A 22635-nucleotide genomic window follows, 5' to 3' on the forward strand; every position below is an offset into this window, starting at 1 on the left:
GAGGTGGGTAAATCACTTGAGGTCAGGAGTTCAAGACCAGCCTGTCCAACACAGTGAAACACTGTCTCTACTAAAAATACAAAAAATTAGCCAAGTGTGGTGGCAGGTGCCTGTAGTCCCAACAGCTCGAGAGGCTGAGGCAGGAGAATCGCTTGAATCCAGGTGGCAGAGGTTGCAGTGAGCTGAGAGCATGCCACTGGCCACTGCACTGCAGCCTGGTCAACAAGAGTGAAACTCCATCTCAAAAAAAAAAGGAAAAAATAAAACGACACCTTCTAAATGTCTTTATTCTTCTTATAATCAATGGCATAATTCAAAATTAAGTATTTTTTCAAATTTGCAACTCACTGTTTCAGGCAGAGTGGTATCAGTTAGGCTGCTAGAAGTGCTGCTTTTTGTGTGGACCGGCTCCCTGGCCACAATCAGTTGCAAAGATCCAGTGGGGTGTTGTAATAATGCAATTGCTTGCTGATGGGAAATGTTCTGATCCAATGGCGTGTGATTAATGGCCAATATTTGATCATTTTCCTTTAATCTTTGATCCCTTAATCACATAAGAAAAGAAATTTTTGTTTTAAGTGATCTAATAGCCTGAGTTTTAAAAAACGATTATTCAAGTTAAGCAGTTTGTTGCCTATGGTACTACTTCACTTAGTACATTTATCAAATAATTATTTAATTATATAACAGAGCCCTTCAGAGTGGTTTCACAGAAGTTATTAACTAATTACCGAATTTGGTAATGCATCCTTAAACACAAGGACACATTTTAAAAGCCATCTGGCTAGAAAAATAAAGAAAAACAGGCTGGGCATGGTGGCTCACGCCTGTAATCCCAGCACTTTGGGAGGCCGAGGCAGGTGGATCATGAGGTCAGAAGTTTGAGACCAGCCTGGCCAACATGGTGAAACCCCATCTCCACTAAAAATACAAAAATTAACCAGGCATGGTGGTGCACGCCTGTGATCTCAGCTACTCAGGAGGCTGAGGCAGAAGAATTGCTTTAACCCGGGAGGTGGAGGTTGCGGTGAGCCGGGATCATGCCATTACACTGTAGCCTGGGTGACAGAGCAAGACCCTGTCTCAAAAAAAAAAAAAAAAGAAAAAAGAAAAGAAAAGGAAAGAAAAACAATCTATAGAATCTTTAGGACCTCGTCAAGGTTTTATAAGTATGGACACTGCCTCCATTACTGCATGAACCCAATACTCCCGAGTCCCCTCCAACCTGATCTCTACCCGTACCACACTGCGGTAACAACAGTCTCAACTATAGCAATAACCTCCTCTCACCCCATCTTCACTGTCTACTTGTCTTCTATTTGTCAATAGAGGTCAAACCTTCCTTGAAAATTCATAGAGATTACTTCCAAATTTCTAGCTGAGCCTTTTTTTTTTTTTTTTTTTGAGGCAGGGTCTCACTCCCATTTGCCCTGGCTGAAGTGCAATGGCACAATCGTAGCTCACTGCAGCCTCAACCTCCTACACTCAGGTGATTATCCTACCTCAGCCTCCGGAGTAACTGAGACTACAGGTGTGAACTCCCTTGCCCAGCTAATTTTTACAATTTTTGTAGAGACAGGGTTTTGCCATGTTGCCCAGGCTGGTCTTGGACTCCCAAAGAGCTAGGATTACAGCCATGAGCTGCTTAACTTGGCCAATCTGAACCCTTTTAATCTCTCCCAAGCACCAATCCGCCAACTGCTAAAAAGGGTAGGAAGGACTATTTTTAAAAGAAATTAGCAAAATCTCTAAAGAAAAATAGTATTTACTGAGCACTTATTATGAGTCAAGTACTATGTTAAGTGCTTTAGTTGCATCTCACATAATCCTTATTTCACCTTTAAAGTACTTAGTAAATTTTACATATTATGGAATTGAAGCCTAGACAAGTCTAGCATCTTATCAAGAGTCAGATTCTGGGCACAGCCTTTAACTTCTTATGTTAAAGTATATCCTAAAGATAGCCTAAGATTTACTCTGTCCTGGTTTACTGTATTTGATTTTATTATCTCCCAAACATTATTGATATTATTCCTCTTCCAGTTTACCCATTCTCACCACAATTCTTGAAGAATTACTTCTGCCTTAGATGGCAGAAAAAAAAGACGAAAAGTCATGGAAACCCATTATGTTTGAAATCTGAGTTGGGGAGACCAGAATTAATCCCCCATGAATGGAGAATGTGAATTCAAAAATATATTATTGACTAAGAATCTTAAAATAGTATACTGCCATTGTTGCTGTTATTCTAACATGCACACTGGAATAGCATACTTATTAAATGAATAACAAACCAAACACTGGAAATCAAACAAAGACAAAATAGAAGGCTTACAAATACCCCTTCAAAAATAAAAGTAAATGCAACATGGGAGATAACATAAACTTGAGGGGCCTCTTAATTGACAAGAATAATAATAAATCAGTAGAGTGACATGATCACCAAAATGTTGTTATAATCTTAAGAATAATAAACAAATAATATGCAGAATGAGAATTTCAATATTCCTATCCTACTGATCAGTCCATAGCTACAATATCATGTTTAATTGTAAGAGAGGATAATAGAGCGCTAGCTTTCAGTCAGATGGTCTTGGAATCACATCATGGCTCCAGTGTTAACAGCTCTGTGACGATGGGTTGACCACTGAACCTCTGAATCTCAGCTTTCTCATCTATGAAACAGGATGATGATACCTATATAGTGGAACTGCTGCCACAGGGTGTTGGAGAGTATTCGCAAAAGGCCTGATGAATGCATAGCAAAAGCTAAAGCAAATGTTAGCCGCTATTGTTGCTGTTTTTATTACTAGTTTTTCACTCTCTTTATGATAGTTTTCAGAATTATCAGGAAACAATTAGCAAATGAAAATAAACAGCTTCCTCACCTGTCTGCTACGCCCCCTGGCTGGACATCCTTCACAAAGATATCAACTTTTCCCAGATTTTGACTTCTGAGGGCCACCACACTGAATCCAAGACCTCCAGTTGAAGGTCGTTCTATATCTATATATTCAATTGGCCGCCCCTAATGAAAAAGCATTAAAAAAAAAAATCAATGGTGTACATTTAACTAACACGCCCTTTCTGCAGAACCGAAATTGCTTAGCATAAAAACAGCTTCTCCTAAGAACCACATAAACTCAGCATTTCAGTAATAAATTATTTCTGGAAATCCTTTCACTTGATTATTTTCAGTAGAACATAAGAGAAAGTTTGCAGTGTTCTGCAACCTCAGGGAATCAGAGGTATTTTCACACTTCATTCACATCATGAGATGACTCCCAAGCTGGATGGAAATTCCTGAGAAAAATGCCTTTTCCCACAGTAAACTCTCAATTACTTTTTTACATTGAATTTCCCTAAATTCTCTTGATGCAAAGTACATTTTTTTTTTTTAATTTTATTGAGACAGGGTCTCGCTCTGTCGCCCAGGCTGGAGTACAGTGGCATGATCTCTGCTCACTTCAACCTTTGTCTACTGGGCTCAAGCAATCCTCCTGCCTCAGCCTCACAGGCAGCTGGGACTATAGGCACATGCTACCATGCCTGTCAAATTTTTGTATTTTTTGTAGGACGGGGTTTTACCATGTTGCCCAGGCTGGTCTCAAACTCCTGAGCTCAAATGATCCACCTGCCTCAGCCTCTTTTTTTTCTTTTTCTTTTTTTTTTTTTGAGGCAAGGTCTCACTCCCATTTGCCCAGGCTGAAGTGCAATGGCACAATCTATCTGAGCCTACAGATGGGAGCCACAGGGCCCAGCTGCAAAACGTATTTTTAAATGAGGAAAATAAATTAGATATATCAAAAATGCCAGTATATATATATAGCCTAAGTCAGAACCCAGCTGGTTCTGACTTACACTATATACTGGCATTAAATGGGTTCTGCCTGTGGTAGCCAGGTATTTTATTGATTTAGTTAATAACTGCACTTATAACATGAGAACTTCATGAATGTGATTTAAAAAAAACACCACATAAAAATAATTATTAGTCAAATGAAAGGGATAAAACTATAAAGTTAAAAAAGAAATTAGGTCCAGAATATGATTTAATTATCATACTTTAAACAGATTCTATTTAACAGTGAAACTCAAGTTTATTTTTTTATTATTTTTTTTTAAGACGGAGTCTCACTTTGTCTCCCAGACTGGAGTGCAGTGGCGCAATCTCAGCTCACTGCAACCTCCGCCTCCCAGGTTCCAGCGATTCTCCTGCTTCAGCCTCCTGAGTAGCTGGGATTACAGGCACCTACCACCATGCCGGTTAATTTTTTGTATTTTTAGTAGAGATGGGGTTTCACCATGTCGGCCAGGCTTGTCTCAAACTCCTGACCTCATAATCCACCTGACTTGGCCTCCCAAAGTGCTGGGATTACAGGTGTGAGCCACTGCGCCCAGCTATTTATTTGTTTTTTAAGAGACAGGTCTTGGACAGGTGCAGTGGCTCACGCCTGTAATCCCAGCACTTTCGGAGGCTGAGGCAGGTGGATAACGAGGTCAGGAGATCAAGACCATCCTGGCCAATATGGAGAAACCCCATCTCTACTAAAACTACAGAAGTTAGCTGGGCGTGTTGGCCCTGTAGTCCCAGCTACTTGGCAGGCTGAGGCATGAGAATCGCTTGAACCCAGGAAGCGGAAGTTGCAGGGAGTCAAGATCATGCCACTGCACTCTAGCCTGCTGACAGAGTGAGACTTTGTCTCAAAAAAAAAAAAAAAAAAAACAGAGAGAGAGACAGCTCTTGCTCTGTCACCCAGGCTGGAGTACAGGGGCACAATCATAGCTTACTATAGGCTTGAATTTCTGGGCTCAAGTGATTCACCCATCTCACCCTTTCAGGCAGAATTTCATCACTTCTGGTAAGCTGTATTAATTTAGCTCCTGTCATCAAAATGTTTAAGAATCTTTCTTTAGCAAGAACAGAGATGCATTCAATTAGCCATTGTCTAAAAATTCTCCTTAGTGAGACCTTATCTCAAAAAATAAATGTTAACTAATTGTTTTAAAAACTCTCCTTACCACATACATGGATACTTTCCTTATGAAATTTTAAGCCAATAAAATTTCAACACAAATGTTAGAAAATGGTGTCAGTTCCTCCTAACATAAAAACACAAGCAAGCAGCCGGGCGTGGTGGCTCAAGCCTGTAATCCCAGCACTGTGGGAGGCCGAGGCGGGTGGATCACGAGGTCAAAGAGATCGAGACCATCCTGGTCAACATGGTGAAACCCCGTCTCTACTAAAAATACAAAAAATCAGCTGGGCATGGTGGCGCGTGCCTGTAATCCCAGCTACTCAGGAGGCTGAGACAGGAGAATTGCCTGAACCCAGGAGGTGGAGGTTGCGGTGAGCCGAGATCGTGCCATTGCACTCCAGCCTGGGTAACAAGAGCAAAACTCCGTCTCAAAAAAAAAAAATAATAATACAAGCAAGCAAAATACATACTAACACATTTTACAGCAAAAAGAATGAGTATTAAATTCCTTTTTAAAACTCAAGCAGGAGAAATGAAGCTAAATATTTCCATAAGAAGATACAACTTTACCTGAGCCAGCTGCTGAATGACTGAGTTAAAGTCTTCATTTCCCAACTTCGGGGTCCAGGGAAATAGCCCAGATACAGTCGAGTTACTAGCGGGCCTGTGGGCATTTCCATTAGTAATGGAGCTATCGGTGAACACTAACAAACCTTTCCTAGAAAAATCAAAGTTGGCTGAACAATCTGAGGGTATATGGTTGAGCTGTTGGAGAGAAAAAAAAAGAATCATCAACAGAAATCTATAGAAAAAATGTATCTATTTGTTAAATATTATATTTTGACCATTACATGGATAATTTACACATTAATTATACACATGGGAAAGAAATAAGGTAAAGATACATCAATCTGTATATTCACAAGGCTAGAATTTTTTTTAATTTAGTATTATACAAAATGTGTAACGGCTTAACATTTGTTCTTGTTTCCTGCCTTCTACCACTACTCGAAGTTAACAGCATGTACACTGACATCCCATTACACTTCACATACACAGATGCATCCAGTCATATAAGGTGTAAGGCAGTAAACCCTCTTGCATTTATCTGTACATTTCCATGTGGGGAGCCACAAAGGATCCATAGGTAGTACATGATGATAATAATAACTGTACTTACAGGGCCGGGCGCGGTGGCTCAAGCCTATAATCCCAGCACTTTGGGAGGCCGAGGCGGGTGGATCACGAGGTCAAGAGATCGAGACCATCCTGGTCAACATGGTGAAACCCCGTCTCTACTAAAAATACAAAAAATTAGCTGGGCATGGTGGCGCATGCCTGTAATCCCAGCTACTCAGGAGGCTGAGGCAGGAGAATTGCCTGAACCCGGGAGGCGGAGGTTGCGGTGAGCCGAGATCGCGCCATTGCACTCCAGCCTGGGTAACAAGAGCGAAACTCCGTCTCAAAAAAAAAAATATTTAAAAAAAATTAAAAAAAAAAAATAATAAAAAATAAATAAATAAAAAAAATAAATAAAAATAACTGTACTTACGTGCTTGCTATGAATAAGTATTGTACCAGAATGATTACAGGTATTACCATTTAATTCTTACAACAGTCCAATGAGATATCATTATCCCATCTTGTAAGCATAAAAACTGAGGCACACAGGGGTTAAGTAACTTACTCAAGATTAGTAGTAAGTGAGTCACAGAGTCACTTAAACACTGGTAGAAAGAGAAGAATCATGTAATTACAGTGGACATAATTTAAAATATCACTGGCTGATACAACTGCCAAAACAGTGGAATAAAGGTAATATTAAGAATGAATGTCAATGGTGAAAGCCCATCTCTACTAAAAATATAAAAGTTAGCTGAGCATGACGGTGCACACTTGTAATTCCAGTTACTTGGAAGGCTGAGGCAGGAGAATTGCTTGAACTCCACAGGTGGAGGTGGAGGCTGCAGTGAGCCGAGATTGTGCCACTGCACTCAGCCTGACAAAATGACACTCTGTCTCAAAACAACAAAAAAAAGAATGACTATCAGGCTGGTTGTGATGGCTTACACCTATAATCCCAGGACTTTGGGCAATCAAGGCAGGAGGACTGCTTCAGGCCAGGAGGTCAAGACCAGCCTGGGCAACAAAGTAATACAAAAAAATACAAAAATTAGCTGGGCATGTGTCACATGCCTGTGCAAGAATTGCTTGAGCCCAGGATGTCGAGGCTACAATGATCCATGATCACACCATTGCACTCTAGCCTGGGCAGAGACTCTGCCTCCAGAAAAAGAGGCCGGGCGTGGTGGCTCAGGCCTATAATCCCAGCACTTTGGGAGGCCGAGACAGGCAGGTCACCTGAGGTCAGAAGTTTGAGACTAGCCTGGCCAACATTGAGAAACCCCATTTCTACTAAAAATACAAAATTAGCTGGGTGTGGTGGTGCATGCCTGTAGTCCCAGCTACTCGGAAGGCTGAGGCAGGAGAATCGCCTGAACCCAGGAGGCAGAGGTTGTGGTAAGCCGAGATTGTACCATTGCACTCCAGCCTGGGCAACAAGAGCAAAACTTCGTCTCAAAAAAAACAAAAAAAAAGAGTGAATGTCAATAAAACCTCATAGAAAAAATCTAAATCAAAACCCATGGTTACAGGGATTATACAGCCGAATGGATAAAATATGACTGTGCACACAGCAACTGCAAACTATACAAATATAAAGAACTGCTATTAGGATAGGGTGGTTAGTTAGATCCACTCTTAGTCCAACAAATGTGATGGATTTCTACTGATCCCTGCCAATTTCAGTTGTTACCAACAGCATTCACTATTATGATATTCTATGACCAGGAGAAATACAGAAAGCTAAACATCAATATAGGCAGTGTTAACATTAGGGTATAAATTCTGGTTTAAAGAAAGCAATTCACAGAAAGACATATGTGTAGAGTTTAATCCTTAATTGGCTATGAACAAATTACTCAGAAAATATTTAATAGGCAAGCACTTTAGTTTATGAGCAAAAACCATTTTTTCCCCAAATTTTGTAAATTTTCACATAACCCTGATAAATTATCTCCGATTATGCTTTAAATTCTGCCCAAATTTCATCTATAGTATAGCTACTATTCAAGCTCAGCTTCCAGCATTGGCGATTTAAAAGTAATTTGCCATTCCTGACTCCAAAACAGAGAATCTAAGAGGACAGTCAAAACAATTAATTTCTGGTTCAATCTCAGCACCAAAAAAAAAAAAAAAAAAAAATCCCACAACTACTAATTTGCACCCCTCTAGGAAGAAGAAGCGCTATGTGTCCCTCATTCAATAGTGATGTGCTAGAACCTGCAGAGTCCAGAGAGTCTGGTAAATGAGTAGAGGAAACACAACTATATATTTAAATATCAGGTATACTGCTTCCAAAGAACTTCTAATGAGAATATGCATTAGAGAGACAATAAATATTTGATAATTAAGATAAGTGTGATTATTGTGCTGTAAGGGCATGATCACTTCTTGTTAGATAAAAGACTTCCTAAGGAAAATACGCGTGGGCGAGGAGGCTCATGCCTATAATCCCAGCACTTTAGAAGGCTGAGGCAGGAGGACTGCTTGAGGCCAATAGTTTGAGACCAGCCTGGGCAACATAGGGAGACCCTGTCTCTACAAAAATTTTTAAAAATCAGCCTCAGTGTGGTGGCACACACCTATCCCAGCTACTCTGGAAGCTGAGGTGGGAGCATTGCTTGAGCCTGGGAGGTCAAGGCTGCAGGGAGCTAAGATCACACCACTGCACTCCAGCCTCAGCAACAGAGAGAAACCTTGTCTCAAAATAAAAAGAAAATATATTTAAGTTAAGCACTATTTTATAATTTTGAAAAAGATGTTGAGAATTCTCAAAGTATCTGACCTTTACATACTTAAAGAAGTAGTACAAAAACTATATCCTAAAATCAAACGCAATTTTTTTTTTGAGAGACAGTGTCTCACTCTGTCATCCAGGTTGGAGTGCAGTGGCATAATCATAGCTCACTGCAACCTGGAACTCCTGGGCTTAAGCAATCCTCCCACCTCAGCCTCCTGGGACTACCCAGGACTGACTGGTAGCTGGGTACTGGTAGCTGGGTGTGGTAGCTGGGACTACCAGTACACGCCACCACACCCAGCTACCAAACAAAAAATTGACTATTGACATTTTAAAATTATCCATGCCAATGCTACCTGCAGGTTACAGGTTACAGATCCCAATACAGTCTCTTTGCTGAACTGATTCCTTAAAGATAATTTGTCTTTGTCTATCTCCTTTATCTTTCTTCGATGGTTTGAATATGTTAATATACTATATTAATGTAAAGCTCTGATGGGTAACTTACTTGCCCCTTCAGTTGCTTGATGGACTGCTGAAGTGTGAGTATCTGGTTGAAGAGAGGACTCTTTAGTGTCTCATAAAACGTAGATAACTTCTCATTCTGCGATGTGTCACCCTTCTCCTGCAATTTTATTTTCAGGCGATCAAGGACCTGCAGGACCTGCAGTTTATCTTGTGTCAAGATGAATAAGTAGAATAACAGTTAAGTCATCTGAGATTCCATTTTTAAATCATTAATTAATTACAGAACAATATACCCAGTATACCTGTAGCAGGATTTTCAGGCATTTTGAATTATTCTCTTCAATCACTCTTAAAGATACCTAAAGAAAAATTTAAAAATATAAAAGATGAATTTCAATTGTATATGGCTATAATCCTATAGAAAATTTAAGAAAAACCTCAAGAACTCATTCTTTATCAAGACTCCACTCAGTGAAATTCAAATTATAACCACAACGAGGTGCTACTATGCACCCACTAAGATAACTAAAATTAAAAAATAGACAATAATACTAAGTGTCAACAAGGCTGTGAAGTGCCTGGAACTATCTCGTACGTTGCTAATAGAAATGTAAAATGTCACAATCACTTTGGAAAATTGGTGGTTTCTTTTTTTTTTTTAAGACAGAGTCTTCTGTCGCCAGTCTGGAATGCAGTGGCATGATCTTGGCTCGTTGAAACCTCCACCTCCCAGGTTCAAGTGATTCCCCTGTCCCAGCCTCTGAAGTAGTTGGGACTACAGGCGTGTGCCACCACACCCAGGCAATTTTTTGTATTTTAATAGAGACGGGGTTTCACTATGTTGGTCAGGCTGGTCTCAATCGCCTGAGCTCATGATCCACCAACCTTGGCCTCCCAAAGTGCTGGGATTACAGACGTGAGCCACCATGCCCGGCCTCTTTTTTTTTTTTTTTACACGAAGTCTCCCTCTGTCGCTCAGGCTGGAGTGCAGTGGTGCGATCTCAGTTCACTGCAACCCCCGCCTCCCAAGTTCAAGCAATTCTCCTGCCTCAGCCTCCCAAGTAGCTGGGATTACAGGCATGTGCCACCACGCCTGGCTAATTTTTGTATTTTTAGTAGAGACAGGGTTTCACCATGTTGGCCAGGCTGGTCTTGAACTCCTGACCTCAGGTGATCTGCCTGCCTTGGCCTTCCAAAGTGCTGGGAATACTGGCACGAGACAGCATGCCCAGCTGGTAGTTTCTTATAAAGTTAAAAATACACTTACTATTTGACCCAACACTTCCACTCATAAATATTTACTTAATATTTATGAAAATACATGCCTACAAAAACACCTGTACATGAAAGATTTTAGCATTTTTTATTTATAAAAGCCCAAAACTAGAAAAACCCAAATGTCTAGTAACAGATGAATAAACAAATAATAGTATATAATATTCAGAAATAAAGAAGAAAAAAATTGCTGATACACACAAGGATAAATCTCAAAAATGATATGCTGAGAACAAGAAACCTGACCCAAAAAGGCACAAATTGTACTGCATGATTCCATTCATATGAAGTTCAAGTACTGACAACGCTAATCTATAATTATAGATTAATTTACCTGGGACATGGTGAAAGGGAGCTATGATAGGCTTCAGAACATGCAACTCCCAAAATATGACACCTTGGCATGTTGAATATTTTAAGCTGAAGGAATCTGAGAAATAGCAGGTGCAGAAAGGACTTCTCCTGAAGTAGACCATAGGATTATCTTGTGAGAGGTTGCTCTCTATTCCCAGAAGATAGCAGCATCTTTTTTTTTTTTTTTTTTTTTTGAGACAGAGTCTCACTCATGTTACCCAGGCTGGAGTGCAATGGCGCAATCTCGGCTCACCGCAACCTCCGCGTCCTGGGTTCAGGCAATTCTCCTGCCTCAGCCTCCTGAGTAGCTGGGATTACAGGCACGCGCCACCATGCCCAGCTAATTTTTCGTATTTTTTTTTAGTAGAGACGGGGTTTCACCATGTTGACCAGGATGGTCTCGATCTCTTGACCTCGTGATCCACCCGCCTCGGCCTCCCAAAGTGCTGGGATTACAGGCTTGAGCCACCGCGCCCGGCCAGATAGCAGCATCTTAATCTCAAAGCACAGAGTGGCCGGCACAGAATCATGGCTATAATTCCAGCATTTTAGGAGGCCGAGGCAGGAGGATCACTTGCACCCCAGAGTCTGAGGTCAGCCTGAGCAACACAGTGAGATCCTGTCTCTACAAAAAAATTTTACAGATCAGCCACGCAGGCTAGGCACGGTGGCTCACACCTGTAATCCCAGCACTTTGGGAGGCTGAGGTGGGTGGATCACAAAGTCAGGAGTTCAAGACAAGCCTGGCCAAGATGGTGAAACCTCTCCTCTACTAAAAATACAAAAACTGGCTGGGCGTGGTGGCGGACACCCGTAATTCCAGCTACTTGGGTGGCTGAGGCACAAGAATTGCTTGAACCCGGGAAGCGGAAGTTGCAGTGAACCAAGATTGTACCACTGCACTCTAGCCTGGACAACAGAGCAAAACTCCATTTCAAAAAAAAAAAAAAAAGAAATCCATGCCATCTCAGCCATGCATGGTGGCACACATCCGTAGTCCCAGCTGCTCAGAAGGCTGAGGCAGGAAGATCACTTGAGCCCAAGAGGTTGAGGCTGCAGTGAGCTGTGATCGAGCCACCGCACTCCAGCCTGGGGAACGGAGTGAGACTCTTGTCTCAAAAATTAAAAAAAAAAAAAAAAATGAGGAACACCCAGAGGAATCTGAACAAATAGGCCTTGTTAAGTTTTTCCCAGTTTAGTACTCTTAGCTCATATCCCTTTCTGTCCTATGAGATTCCACAACTCTTCCTTCTTCATCAAACCTAATTTAAAAACACTCAGGTTTAACTGCTTCTTCGGGTCTTCACTTCCTTATGAAGGCTCCGATGTCACATAAAACTTATATTAAACAACATTTTATGGTTTTCTCTTGTTAATCTACCTTTTATTACAGGGTCCCCAACCAAAAACTTAGAAGGGTAGTAGCTAAAGATGTTTCCCCTCCCCTACACTGGGAAGGGGTTCAAGGAAGCTTTTTTGGAGTGATGGAAACGTTCTGTGTCTTGAAGGTGGTACTGTTTACACAGATGTATATGCTTAGCAAAATTTATCAAACCAGGCCAGGAGCAGTGGCTCATGCCTGTGATCCCGGAACTTTAGGAGCCCAAGGCAGAAGGATCACTTGAAGCCAGGAGCTTAAGACCAGCCTGGGCAACAAAGTGAAACCTTGTCTCTACAAAAACAAAAAAAATTAGTCAGGTGTGGTAGCTTGTACCTGTAATCTCAGCTATGTTGGAGACTGAGGTGAGAGGATCACTTGAGCCCAGGAGCTTAAGGTTGCAGTGAGCCATGATCATTCATGCCACTGTACTCCAGCCTGGGTGACAAAGGGAGACAGACCCCGTCTTAACAAAAAAGAAAAGAAAACTCCCCAACCTGTACAAATGATTTCAGATTCTTACTAGTCATCTACACCTCAAAAGAAACCAACCAGGCTGCTCGAGGCAGCTAATGCCTTGTAATCACACACTTGGGGAGGTCAAGGTGGGTGGATCGCCTGAGGTCGGGAATTCAAGACCAGCCTGGCCCACACAGAGAAACGCCATCTCTACTAAAAATACAAAAATTAGCTGGGCATGGCACTTGCCTATACCCAGCTACTTGGGAGGCTGAGGCAGGAGGATCACTTAAGCCCAGGAGACAGAGGTTGCAACGAGCCAAGATCATGCCACTGGACTCCAGCCTGGGTACCAAGAGCAAAACTCCATCTCCAAAAAAAAAAAATAGAAATGATTTTGTATCACTATTTTCAGTATGTTGATAATATGAACTAATGTAGAAGAAAGTGAAATTCTCTGAAAGATGTGCCTGCTTGCTGGGAGCTCCTCCAGGAAGGAATGCTCATCTGTGTCTGGCTTCTACCTGTAGCCTCTGAATCATGAGTAAGGTTTGGAGTTGGGTAAGATTTTACATTCATACGAGGATGCTTTGAGAATCTAACCCTTTTCATTAGAGGAAAACAGAGTTTCAGAATGAGTGCATTATTTTCACGTTTGTAAGAAAAAAAATGTGTGTGTGTAGGCTTCTAGAAAAAGAGTTAAGCCAAGCATGGTGGCATGTGCCTGTGATCCCTGCTACTTGGGAGGCTGAGGTGGGAGGATCACTTGAGCCCAAGGGTTCAACATCAGCCTGGGCAACATAGCCAGACGCACATATCAAGAAAAAGAAATTTAGAAAGATAGTCAATTTAGTAGTAGTGATTACTTCTAGAAAGCAGTCGTGATGATGGAGAGATTGAAAAATTAAACTTTTCACTTTACCAATTTAAATGCTGCAGGTTTAAATTTTATAATTTAAAAACTAGGGAGCAGGCATGATGGCTCATGCCTGTAAACCCAGCACGTTAGGAGACAAAGGTGGGTGGATCACTTGAGTCTAGGAGTTTGAGATCAGCCTGGGTAACATGGCAAAACCCTGTATCTACATAAAATGCAAAAATTAGCTGGGTGTGATGGTGCACACCTGTAGTCCCAGCTATTCAGGGGGCTGAGGTGGAAGGATCACCTGGGTTCGGGGAGTTTGAGGCTGCAGTCAGCCAAGATTACAACACTGCACTCCAGCCAAGAAACAGCATGAGACCCTGTCTCAAAAGCTCAAAATAAAAATAATAAAAAATAGTGCCCAATGCAATGGCTTACACCTGTAAACCCAGCACTTTAGGAGGCTAAGGTGCAACAATTGCTTGAGCCCAGGAATTCAAGATCAGCCTGGACAAGATAGTGAGACCCAGTCGCTACCAAAAAATTCAAAAATTAGCCAAGCCTGTTAAATCATGCCTGTAGTCCTGGCTACTCAGCAGGCTGAGGTGGGAGGATCGCTTGAGCCCAGAAGATCGCCATTGCAGTGAACCATGATTGCACTACTGCACTCCAGTCTGGCAACAGAGCAAGATCAAAAAAAATCATAATAATAATAAAGTAAAAGTGACAAAAAGATGATAGCTATGACAGTCTGCAAGCCACACAGTGGGATAATTATACTGTAAGGCATAAACACACAGGAGCAGAGCAGAGGTATGTACCGCATGCTAAGAGAAATCATAAATAAAGAATGACTAACCCTGTCTAAAAAGTTTAGGAATACTGGAATGAGAACACATCAGAAACCTCTCTCACTGTAAATTTAAAAAATAGGTCAGGCATGGTGGCTCACTTCTGTAATCCCAGAACTTTGGGAGACTGAGGCAGGCAGATCACAAAGTCAGGAGTTTGAGACCAGCCTGGCCAATATGGTGAAACCCCAGTCTCTACAAAAAATACAAAAATTAGCCAGGTATGGTGGTAGGCACCTGTAGTCCCAGCTACTCAGGAGGCTGAGGCAGGAGAATCGCTTGAACCTGGGAGGCATAGGTTGCAGTGAGCCAAAATTGCACCAGTCTGGGCAAAAGGGCGGACTCCTTCTCAAAAAAAAAAAAAAAAAAATCTTTTTTTCTAACAACTTACTTTACAAAAATATAAGTTCTTAAAAGATTATGGAGTGGGGAGCCTGATCTTTTACCACTGATAGTTTGAGAAGCACTGATTCAGATAGACTAATTTGAAAGGGTTCTTGCAAATAATGCTAAGCAGACTGGTCTTTATCCTGTTAGCAACAGGAAATAATTAAAGGCTTTTAAGTAGGGAAACATTGAGTTCAGATTTCTATTTTTAAAAGGTAATTCTGATCATGGTATAGATTAGTGGTCTTCAAACTTTTAAAAACACACATTCCCATCAGTAAAAAATACGGCAGCCATGTACCTCAATTTATTTATTTTTTTTTTTTTTTGAGACGGAGTTTCGCTGGTTACCCAGGCTGGAGTGCAATGGCACGATCTCGGCTCACCGCAACCTCCGCCTCCTGGGTTCAGGCAATTCTCCTGCCTCAGCCTCCTGAGTAGTTGGGATTACAGGCACGCACCACCATGCCCAGCTAATTTTTTGTATTTTTAGTAGAGACGGGGTTTCACCATGTTGACCAGGATGGTCTCGATCTTTTGACCTCGTGATCCACCCGCCTCTGCCTCCCAAAGTGCTGGGATTACAGGCTTGAGCCACCGCGCCCGGCCTCAATTTATTTTTAAATAATTATAGACATATACTACTACACACATATGTTTTAAAGCACACATAGCATAGAAACTTTATGAGGGTAAGGTAGAAATGGTAAAGTTTTACTGTCATCTTCCTAACCTCTTAATGGATCATCTTGCACATTTTGGAGACCATAGTAGAGTATCTCTTGGTAAGGGTTAAGGGTAGAAATTGGTTGGCCATCTACCTCTCTTATTTTCTTTTCTATTTTTTCAGAAACAGTGTCTCACTATGTTGCCCAGGCTGTATTTAAACTCCTGGGCTCAAGAGATCCTCCTCCCTCAGCCTCTTGTGTCGCTGGGACTACAGGTACACGCCATGAAACCCAAGTCTCTGACTCATAATTAGTAAGGTTAAACTATGTCCACAAAGTAGGTCTGGAAAATTACAACTCCATGGTGTAAAGAAATATCTAGGGAAGAAGATTAAAGCTTTATGAGTATATAAGGCCAGGCACGGTGGTTCATGCCTGTAATCCCAGGACTTTGAAAGGCCCATGTGGGTAAATTGCTTGAGCCCAGGAGTTTGAGACCAGCCTGGGCAGCACAGCAAAACCCTGTATCTATTAAAAAATAATAATTATACAAAAAATTAGCCAGGCATCATGGCAAAGCTGTAGTTCTAGTTACTTGGGAGCCTGAGGTGAGAGAATCTTTGGGGCCAGGAAATTGAGGGTGCAGTGAGCTGCGATCAAAAACAGAGTATATGATAAGGGAAGGTCAGGCACTCTGGCTCACGCCTGTAATCTCAACACTTTGGGATGCCGAGGTGGGCAGATCACAAGGTCAGGAGATCGAGACCATCCTGGCTAACACAGTGAAACCCCATCTCTAGTAAAAATACAAAAAAGTAGCTGGACATGGTAGCACACACTTGTAGTTCCAGCTACTCAGGAAATTGAGGCAGGAGAGTCACTTGAGCACCAGAGCTGGAAGTTGTGGTGAGCCAAGATCATGCTATTGCACTCCAGCCTGAGCAATAGAGGGAGGCTCTGTCTCAAAAAAATAAAAAAAAAAGATGGCAAGAGAAGTAAGAAACACCAGTAACTCTACAACTCAATATCCATCAGACAGCACTCAGGCTAAATAGAACCTATGTCTCACTCATGGTATGGTCACAGGTAATCTTTGGTCATTCAATTTTGACCTGTCTGGTTAAGAAACCAGCAGGGCTTATGGAAGGGGATTTCAACTTTGTTGAAACATGGTAAAACTGAGTCTAACTTGTCATAGATAGGCAACCTACAATTGGTCACAGCTAGAAATTAAAATGCCACATGGTACTGCTGTCCTCACAGTTGTACAGCCTCCAGAGAATGAGAACTTTATTATGCTCGGCAGTTTCCACTCCATCATTGATCAAGAGAGTTTGTGCCATGAATTTTTCATATCTGGTTCACTGTAGAATGTGATTGAAGGAAATTATTATAACATTGTGGCTTTTTAAAACCCATGGCCTAGGCCAATGCCAATTAATAGAGCATTTGAAGAGAGATAGAAATTTAATTTTAAATTATATTTTATTTATTTTGTTTATTATATATATTTTATTAAACTCTTGATCTGATTAAGATTAAAAACAGTAAATAAAATATATGTAATAGAATCAAGAATATAGGCAAAGTAAGGCCTCTGAGAAACACTTTTTGAACTCCCAGTAGTTCACAAGAACGAAACTCCCCACTGATTTAATAAGACATATGATATGTCTAACTTGAAATTTGGAAAGAAAGAGATCACTTGCAATCTCTTTGGAAAAGGAGAGGTATTTAGTCTCTAACTGCACAAGTGAATTGGGCAGGTCACAATTAGACCACACATAACTCCCCAGTGGGAATCTTTCAGAGCTCATTGAACCAGAGAATTTGAAGAATCAATGAGCAAGTATAAATATAATCATATTTATGCTTATCAATATCAAGTGCAAATATCAATGTCAAGTGTAAACATAGTCATGATTTCTGAAGTTATTCAAAAATTGAAGCTTTAAGTTTCTATTGTTTCCTTTGGAGTACAAAGCTAAGGATGTGTCTAGTCTAATTATCATTCCTTTGTCCTCTAAGCTCAGCACTTATGAGGTACTGATTGATTAAATAAACTTTCCTAGCCAAAGAGTAATGGTTGCTCTCTACCAGTACTTCAGATAAATACATCTGCAGATTCAAGTCAGGTGTCCCAGCCTTGTGTTCCTATCAAATGATAAGACCTTTTCCAAACAACTTAAATATAAAAATACTGTATTTTTGACCACTATATCCCTGGGATTTCGGAAATATATACAAATGCCAGAACAGTCCTGCCATTTTGCAGATATATGCTTAAGCCTAGGCAATGCTTAAGTCCTCCTGACAGTGAGCATTCAGGAAATGGTGAAATTGAAGTTGAAAGACAACACTTTAAATTCAGAATCTGAGGACAGGCATCGTGGCTCACGTCTGTAATCCTAGCACTTTGGGAGGCCGAGGCAGGTGGATCACCTGAGGTCAGAAGTTTGAGACCAACCAGCCTGACAAACATGGTGAAACTCTGTCTCTATAAAATAAATAAATAAATAAATTCAGAATCTGAAATAAAAACTTGTGAATAGTGCTTCAACAAACATAAATAAACTTTTTAAAATGAAATGAAGACAGTTTTTCAGACTAATTCAGTTAACTCATGCTAACTTTCTCATTAAACTAGTCAAAGTTAAGCAATGCATATCAATAATACTCTGCCTACAACTTGGCCCTTTTGTAGGAACAAAGTTAAACTGCTGTATGGTAGACTTTTTGTTTTGAGACAGGGTCTCACTCTGTTGCCCAGGCTGGAGTGCAGTGGCATGATCTTGGCTCACTGCAACCTCCACCTCCTAGGTTCAAGCAATCCTCCTGCCTCAGCCTCCCTAGTAGCGGGGACTACAGGTGTGTGCCACCACACCCAGCTAATTTGTGTATTTTTAGTAGGGACAGGGTTTTACCATGTTGGCTAGGCTGGTCTCGAACTCCTGTCCTCAGATGATCTGCCTGCCTCAGTCTCCCACAGTGCTGGGATTACAGGCCCGAGTCACCACACCCGGCCTATGGTAGGCTTCTGTATTCCTGTTGGTAGCAGTTTTCTACAACAAGCAACAACGACAAAAAAATCTGGGCAATTTTCACACTTAGAGATCTCCAATCACGTAGCCAGTCCCCACTAAAAAGACCTGGGCATTCATACTCTTCACTAATGATTAGTTTCCACCTCAAAAATGCTGTTCAATTTTACCCACACTACAGACTGTGCACTGCCAACTTATCCCCCAAAATTATGATCATATCAGGAGTTGAGCACCATGGCTCACACCTGTACTCCCAGCACTTTGGGAGGCCAAGGTAGGCAGCTCACTTGAGGCCAGTAGTTTGAGACCAGATTGGTCAACATGGTGAAACCTCATTTCCACTAAAATACAAAAATTAGCCAGGCGTCATGGTGTACACCTGTAATCCCAGCTATTCAGGAGGCTGAGACAGGAGAATCACTAGAATTCATGAGGTGGAGGTTGCAGTGAGTAGAACTCACACCACTGCACTCCAGCCTGGGCAACAGAGCAAGACTCCATCTCAAAAAAAGGAAAAAGAGGGCCGGGCGCGGTGGCTCAAGCCTGTAATCCCAGCACTTTGGGAGGCCGAGGCGGGTGGATCACGAGGTCAAGAGATCAAGACCATCCTGGTCAACATGGTGAAACCCCGTCTCTACTAAAAATACAAAAAATTAGCTGGGCATGGTGGCGTGTGCCTGTAGTCCCAGCTATTCAGGAGGCTGAGGCAGGAGAATTGCCTGAACCCAGGAGGCGGAGGTTGCGGTGAGCCGAGATCACGCCATTGCACTCCAGCCTGGGTAACAAGAGCGAAACTCCGTCCCCCCCAAAAAAAAAAAAAAAAGAAAAAGAAAAAAGTAAAAGTAAAAAGATTAAAGGATGCTATGAAAAAAGGTAAAAACAAAGCAAGGAAACACAGATGACACTGGAGAGAGTTAATTTCATAGGGAAGGGGTTCAAATGTTAATGACCTTTTAGGATAACTACTTTAAAAATGAGAGAATACTTCAAATTTTAAACAGGGGTTTGGGGGGGTGGGACGACATTTATAACCTGACCCTCAACATTCACTTAACGCATCTCCCTCTTCTATACGCTATGTCCTGGAACTTCATTAGAAGCTCCAGAAAGTAACCCCAAAGAAGACCAGGGAGAAGCCCTGCCCACCAGCCCCTATGGTCAAAGCCACACCCACTAATTATTGATGGAAACTAAAATGAAATGAAACTGACCTGTCCCTGAAAGCCCACAGATCCAGGCTTAAAACCGATCTACCAACCAAGCAAGGTGTGCAGAGGGCCAAAGTGAGGGCAGGAGTCTGGTTTGATTCTAAGAGTACAACCTACATTAAAGAATGTTCACCTCATAGAGGTTCCACTAATTTCTTTGAACTATGAGGCAGCTTCCCAAATGCAAGCAATCAATACAGACAAAATTCAAATGTGAAATTTTTAAAACACATAGTGTCCTGGTTTGCAGTATTATTGTTCAGCAGGTTTTTAAACTTTATATAAATTACATCATACTGTATACTTATTCTTCAGCAACTTGCTATTTTAAGTTCAAATTTATATTTTTAAGATTTATTCATCTATTATCCCAGCACTTTGGGAGGCCAAGGCAGGCAGATCACTTGAGCCCCAGTTTGAGACCAGCCTGGGCAACATGGCAAGACCCCATCTTGACAAAAAATTTAAAACTTAGCCAGATGTGGTGGCACACATCTGTACTCCCAGCTACTCAGGAGGCTAAAGTGGGAGGATTGACTGAGCCCAGGATGTCTAGGCTGCAGTGAGCCATGATCACACCACTGCACTCCACAGCCTGGGCAACAGAGTGAGACCCTGTCTCCATTAAAAAAAAAACAACAAAAAAACAGGTGGGGGTGGGGTTGTTATTCACGATGATATAGGCAGTTCCTCCTCAGTCATTGTAACAACTAAGCAACATTCCAAGGTAGGAATACATACTTTCCTTACCCAGTCTCCTGTTGATGAAAATTTAGATCATTTCCTATTGGTCACTAACACAAAAACAGGTTAAGAACTAAATTACTTCAGTAATCAATGTTTTGCCAGTTGATTCTATAGCCAACTACTGAAATATGGAAAATTCTATAGCCTATGAGCTTTGAAATCACATAGACTTAGGGTCTATCCCTAGGACCCACCCTGTGTTCTTCTGGTCAATTGTTTAAATCTCCCTACACCTCAGTTTCCTTGTTTGTTAAAAAAAAAAAAAAAAAAAAAAGTTAATAAAAATTACTTCCTGGTAAGTCCCAGTGACTCATGCCTGTAATCCTAGCACTTTGGGAGGCCGAGGCGGGCAGATCATGAGGTCAGGAATTCAAGACCAGCCTGGCCAAGAGGGTGAAACCCTGTCTCTACTAAAAATACAAAAAATAGGCCGGGTACGGTGGCTCATGCCAAGAGAACCGCTTGAACCTGGGAGGCAGAGTGACGTTACGGTAAGCTGAGATTGTGCCATTGCACTCCAGCCTGGGCAACAAGAGCAAAACTCTTTCTCAAAAAGTAAATAAACAAACAAAAACATAGCTGGCCATGGTGGCGGGCACCTGTAATCCCCGCTACTCGGGAGGCTGAGGCAGGAGAACTGCTTGAACCTGGGAGGCAGAGGTAACAGTGAGCCAATTTCAAGATTGCGCCATTGCACTCCAGCCTGCGTGACAGAGCAAGACTCTGTCTGGGGGCGGGGAGGGATGAAGGTGGGGGGATCACTTCATATGCATATTGAAGAGGATAATTTAGAGCATTTAGCCTAGCACACAGTACACATTCAACAAATGATAGCTACTATTAACATCTCTTTTCAATCAAAATGATTTAAAACATGGCAAAACCCCATCTGCACAAAAACAAAAACTAGCAGAGCGTGGTGGTGCGTGTCTGCAGTCCAGGCTGAGGTAAGAGGAACTCTTGTGCCGGGGAGGTCAGGGCTAGTGAACCATGATCATGGCACTGAAAAAGCTAATAATTAAAATACTGTAACAGAGATTTTAGTGTGTAATCATTATTTATGAGAAGACTGAACAATACATCTTCAGCATCGATCTATCCCACTGACTTAAAAGGAAGGGTATTGATGGGCGCTAAATTTCTCCCCTTTTGCACCAGAACCTAAAATAAGGGCTCCAGGCTGGGCGCGGTGGCTCACAGCTGTAATCCCAGTACCTTGGGAGGTGGAGGCAGAAGGATTACGAGCTCAGGAGATCAAGACCATCCTAACCAACATGGTGAAACCCTGTCTCTACTAAAAATACAAAAAATCAGCCGCACCTGGCGGTGCCCGCTTGTAGTCCCAGCTACTCGGGAGGCTGTGGCAGGGGAATCACTTGAACCCTGGGACGAGGCTGCAGTGAGCCGAGATTGCACCACTGCACTCCAGCCTGGGTGACAGAGCAAGACTCCATCTCAAAAAAAATAAATAAATAAAGGAGGGGAGGCCATCCAAATCTACACAAAACTCTAAGAAAAAAACATAGCAATGATCATGCAAATATTAAGGTAGATTAGTCCTATTACTCAAAAAACTTACCAAGTTGGCTCACCAACAGGAGCAAAGTCTTAAGTGAACAAATTAAATCCCACTTTGGCTTCCCCAACCTAATATATTCTTGTTAAATTTTAACAAAGCAAGTAACTTCCGACTGCTGGCTGTTCAGTGTAAGGATAATTATTAAATGCTGTTAAGTAAAAACGCAATTGTAAGAACTAGAAAGTGCTGAGGCACCGTCTCAAATCACAAGGTTCTAAATCTCAGAATTCACTATAAGAATATATATAGGGGCCGGGCGCGGTGGCTCAAGCCTGTAATCCCAGCACTTTGGGAGGCCGAGGCGGGTGGATCACGAGGTCAAGAGATCGAGACCATCCTGGTCAACACGGTGAAACCCCGTCTCTACTAAAACTACAAAAAATTAGCTGGGCATGGTGGCGCGTGCCTGTAATCCCAGCTATTCAGGAGGCTGAGGCAGGAGAATTGCCTGAACCCAGGAGGCGGAGGTTGCAGTGAGCCGAGATCGCGCCATTGCACTCCAGCCTGGGTAACA

General features: G+C 41.8%; 1 protein-coding gene across 15 annotated transcripts in view; it reads right to left on the bottom strand.

The window, feature by feature from the left end:
• PATJ (PATJ crumbs cell polarity complex component) overlaps window positions 1-22635 on the bottom strand; it is a 395978-nt gene that overhangs the window by 368332 nt on the left and 5011 nt on the right. For all 15 annotated transcript variants that reach the window (XM_032296822.1, XM_032296813.1, XM_032296821.1 and 12 more), the window contains exons 2-6: window positions 9612-9668; window positions 9350-9516; window positions 5550-5744; window positions 2889-3028; window positions 349-544 (exon numbers count right to left, since the gene is read on the bottom strand). In XM_032296822.1, the coding sequence (XP_032152713.1) occupies window positions 349-544; window positions 2889-3028; window positions 5550-5744; window positions 9350-9516; window positions 9612-9633 (720 nt within the window). In that variant the 5' untranslated portion in view covers window positions 9634-9668. The remainder of the gene's footprint in view (window positions 1-348; window positions 545-2888; window positions 3029-5549; window positions 5745-9349; window positions 9517-9611; window positions 9669-22635) is intronic.

This window comes from Sapajus apella, unplaced genomic scaffold (assembly GCF_009761245.1).
Source record: "Sapajus apella isolate SASKATOON/1434 unplaced genomic scaffold, GSC_monkey_1.0 scaffold36, whole genome shotgun sequence".
Lineage (NCBI taxonomy): Eukaryota > Metazoa > Chordata > Mammalia > Primates > Cebidae > Sapajus > Sapajus apella.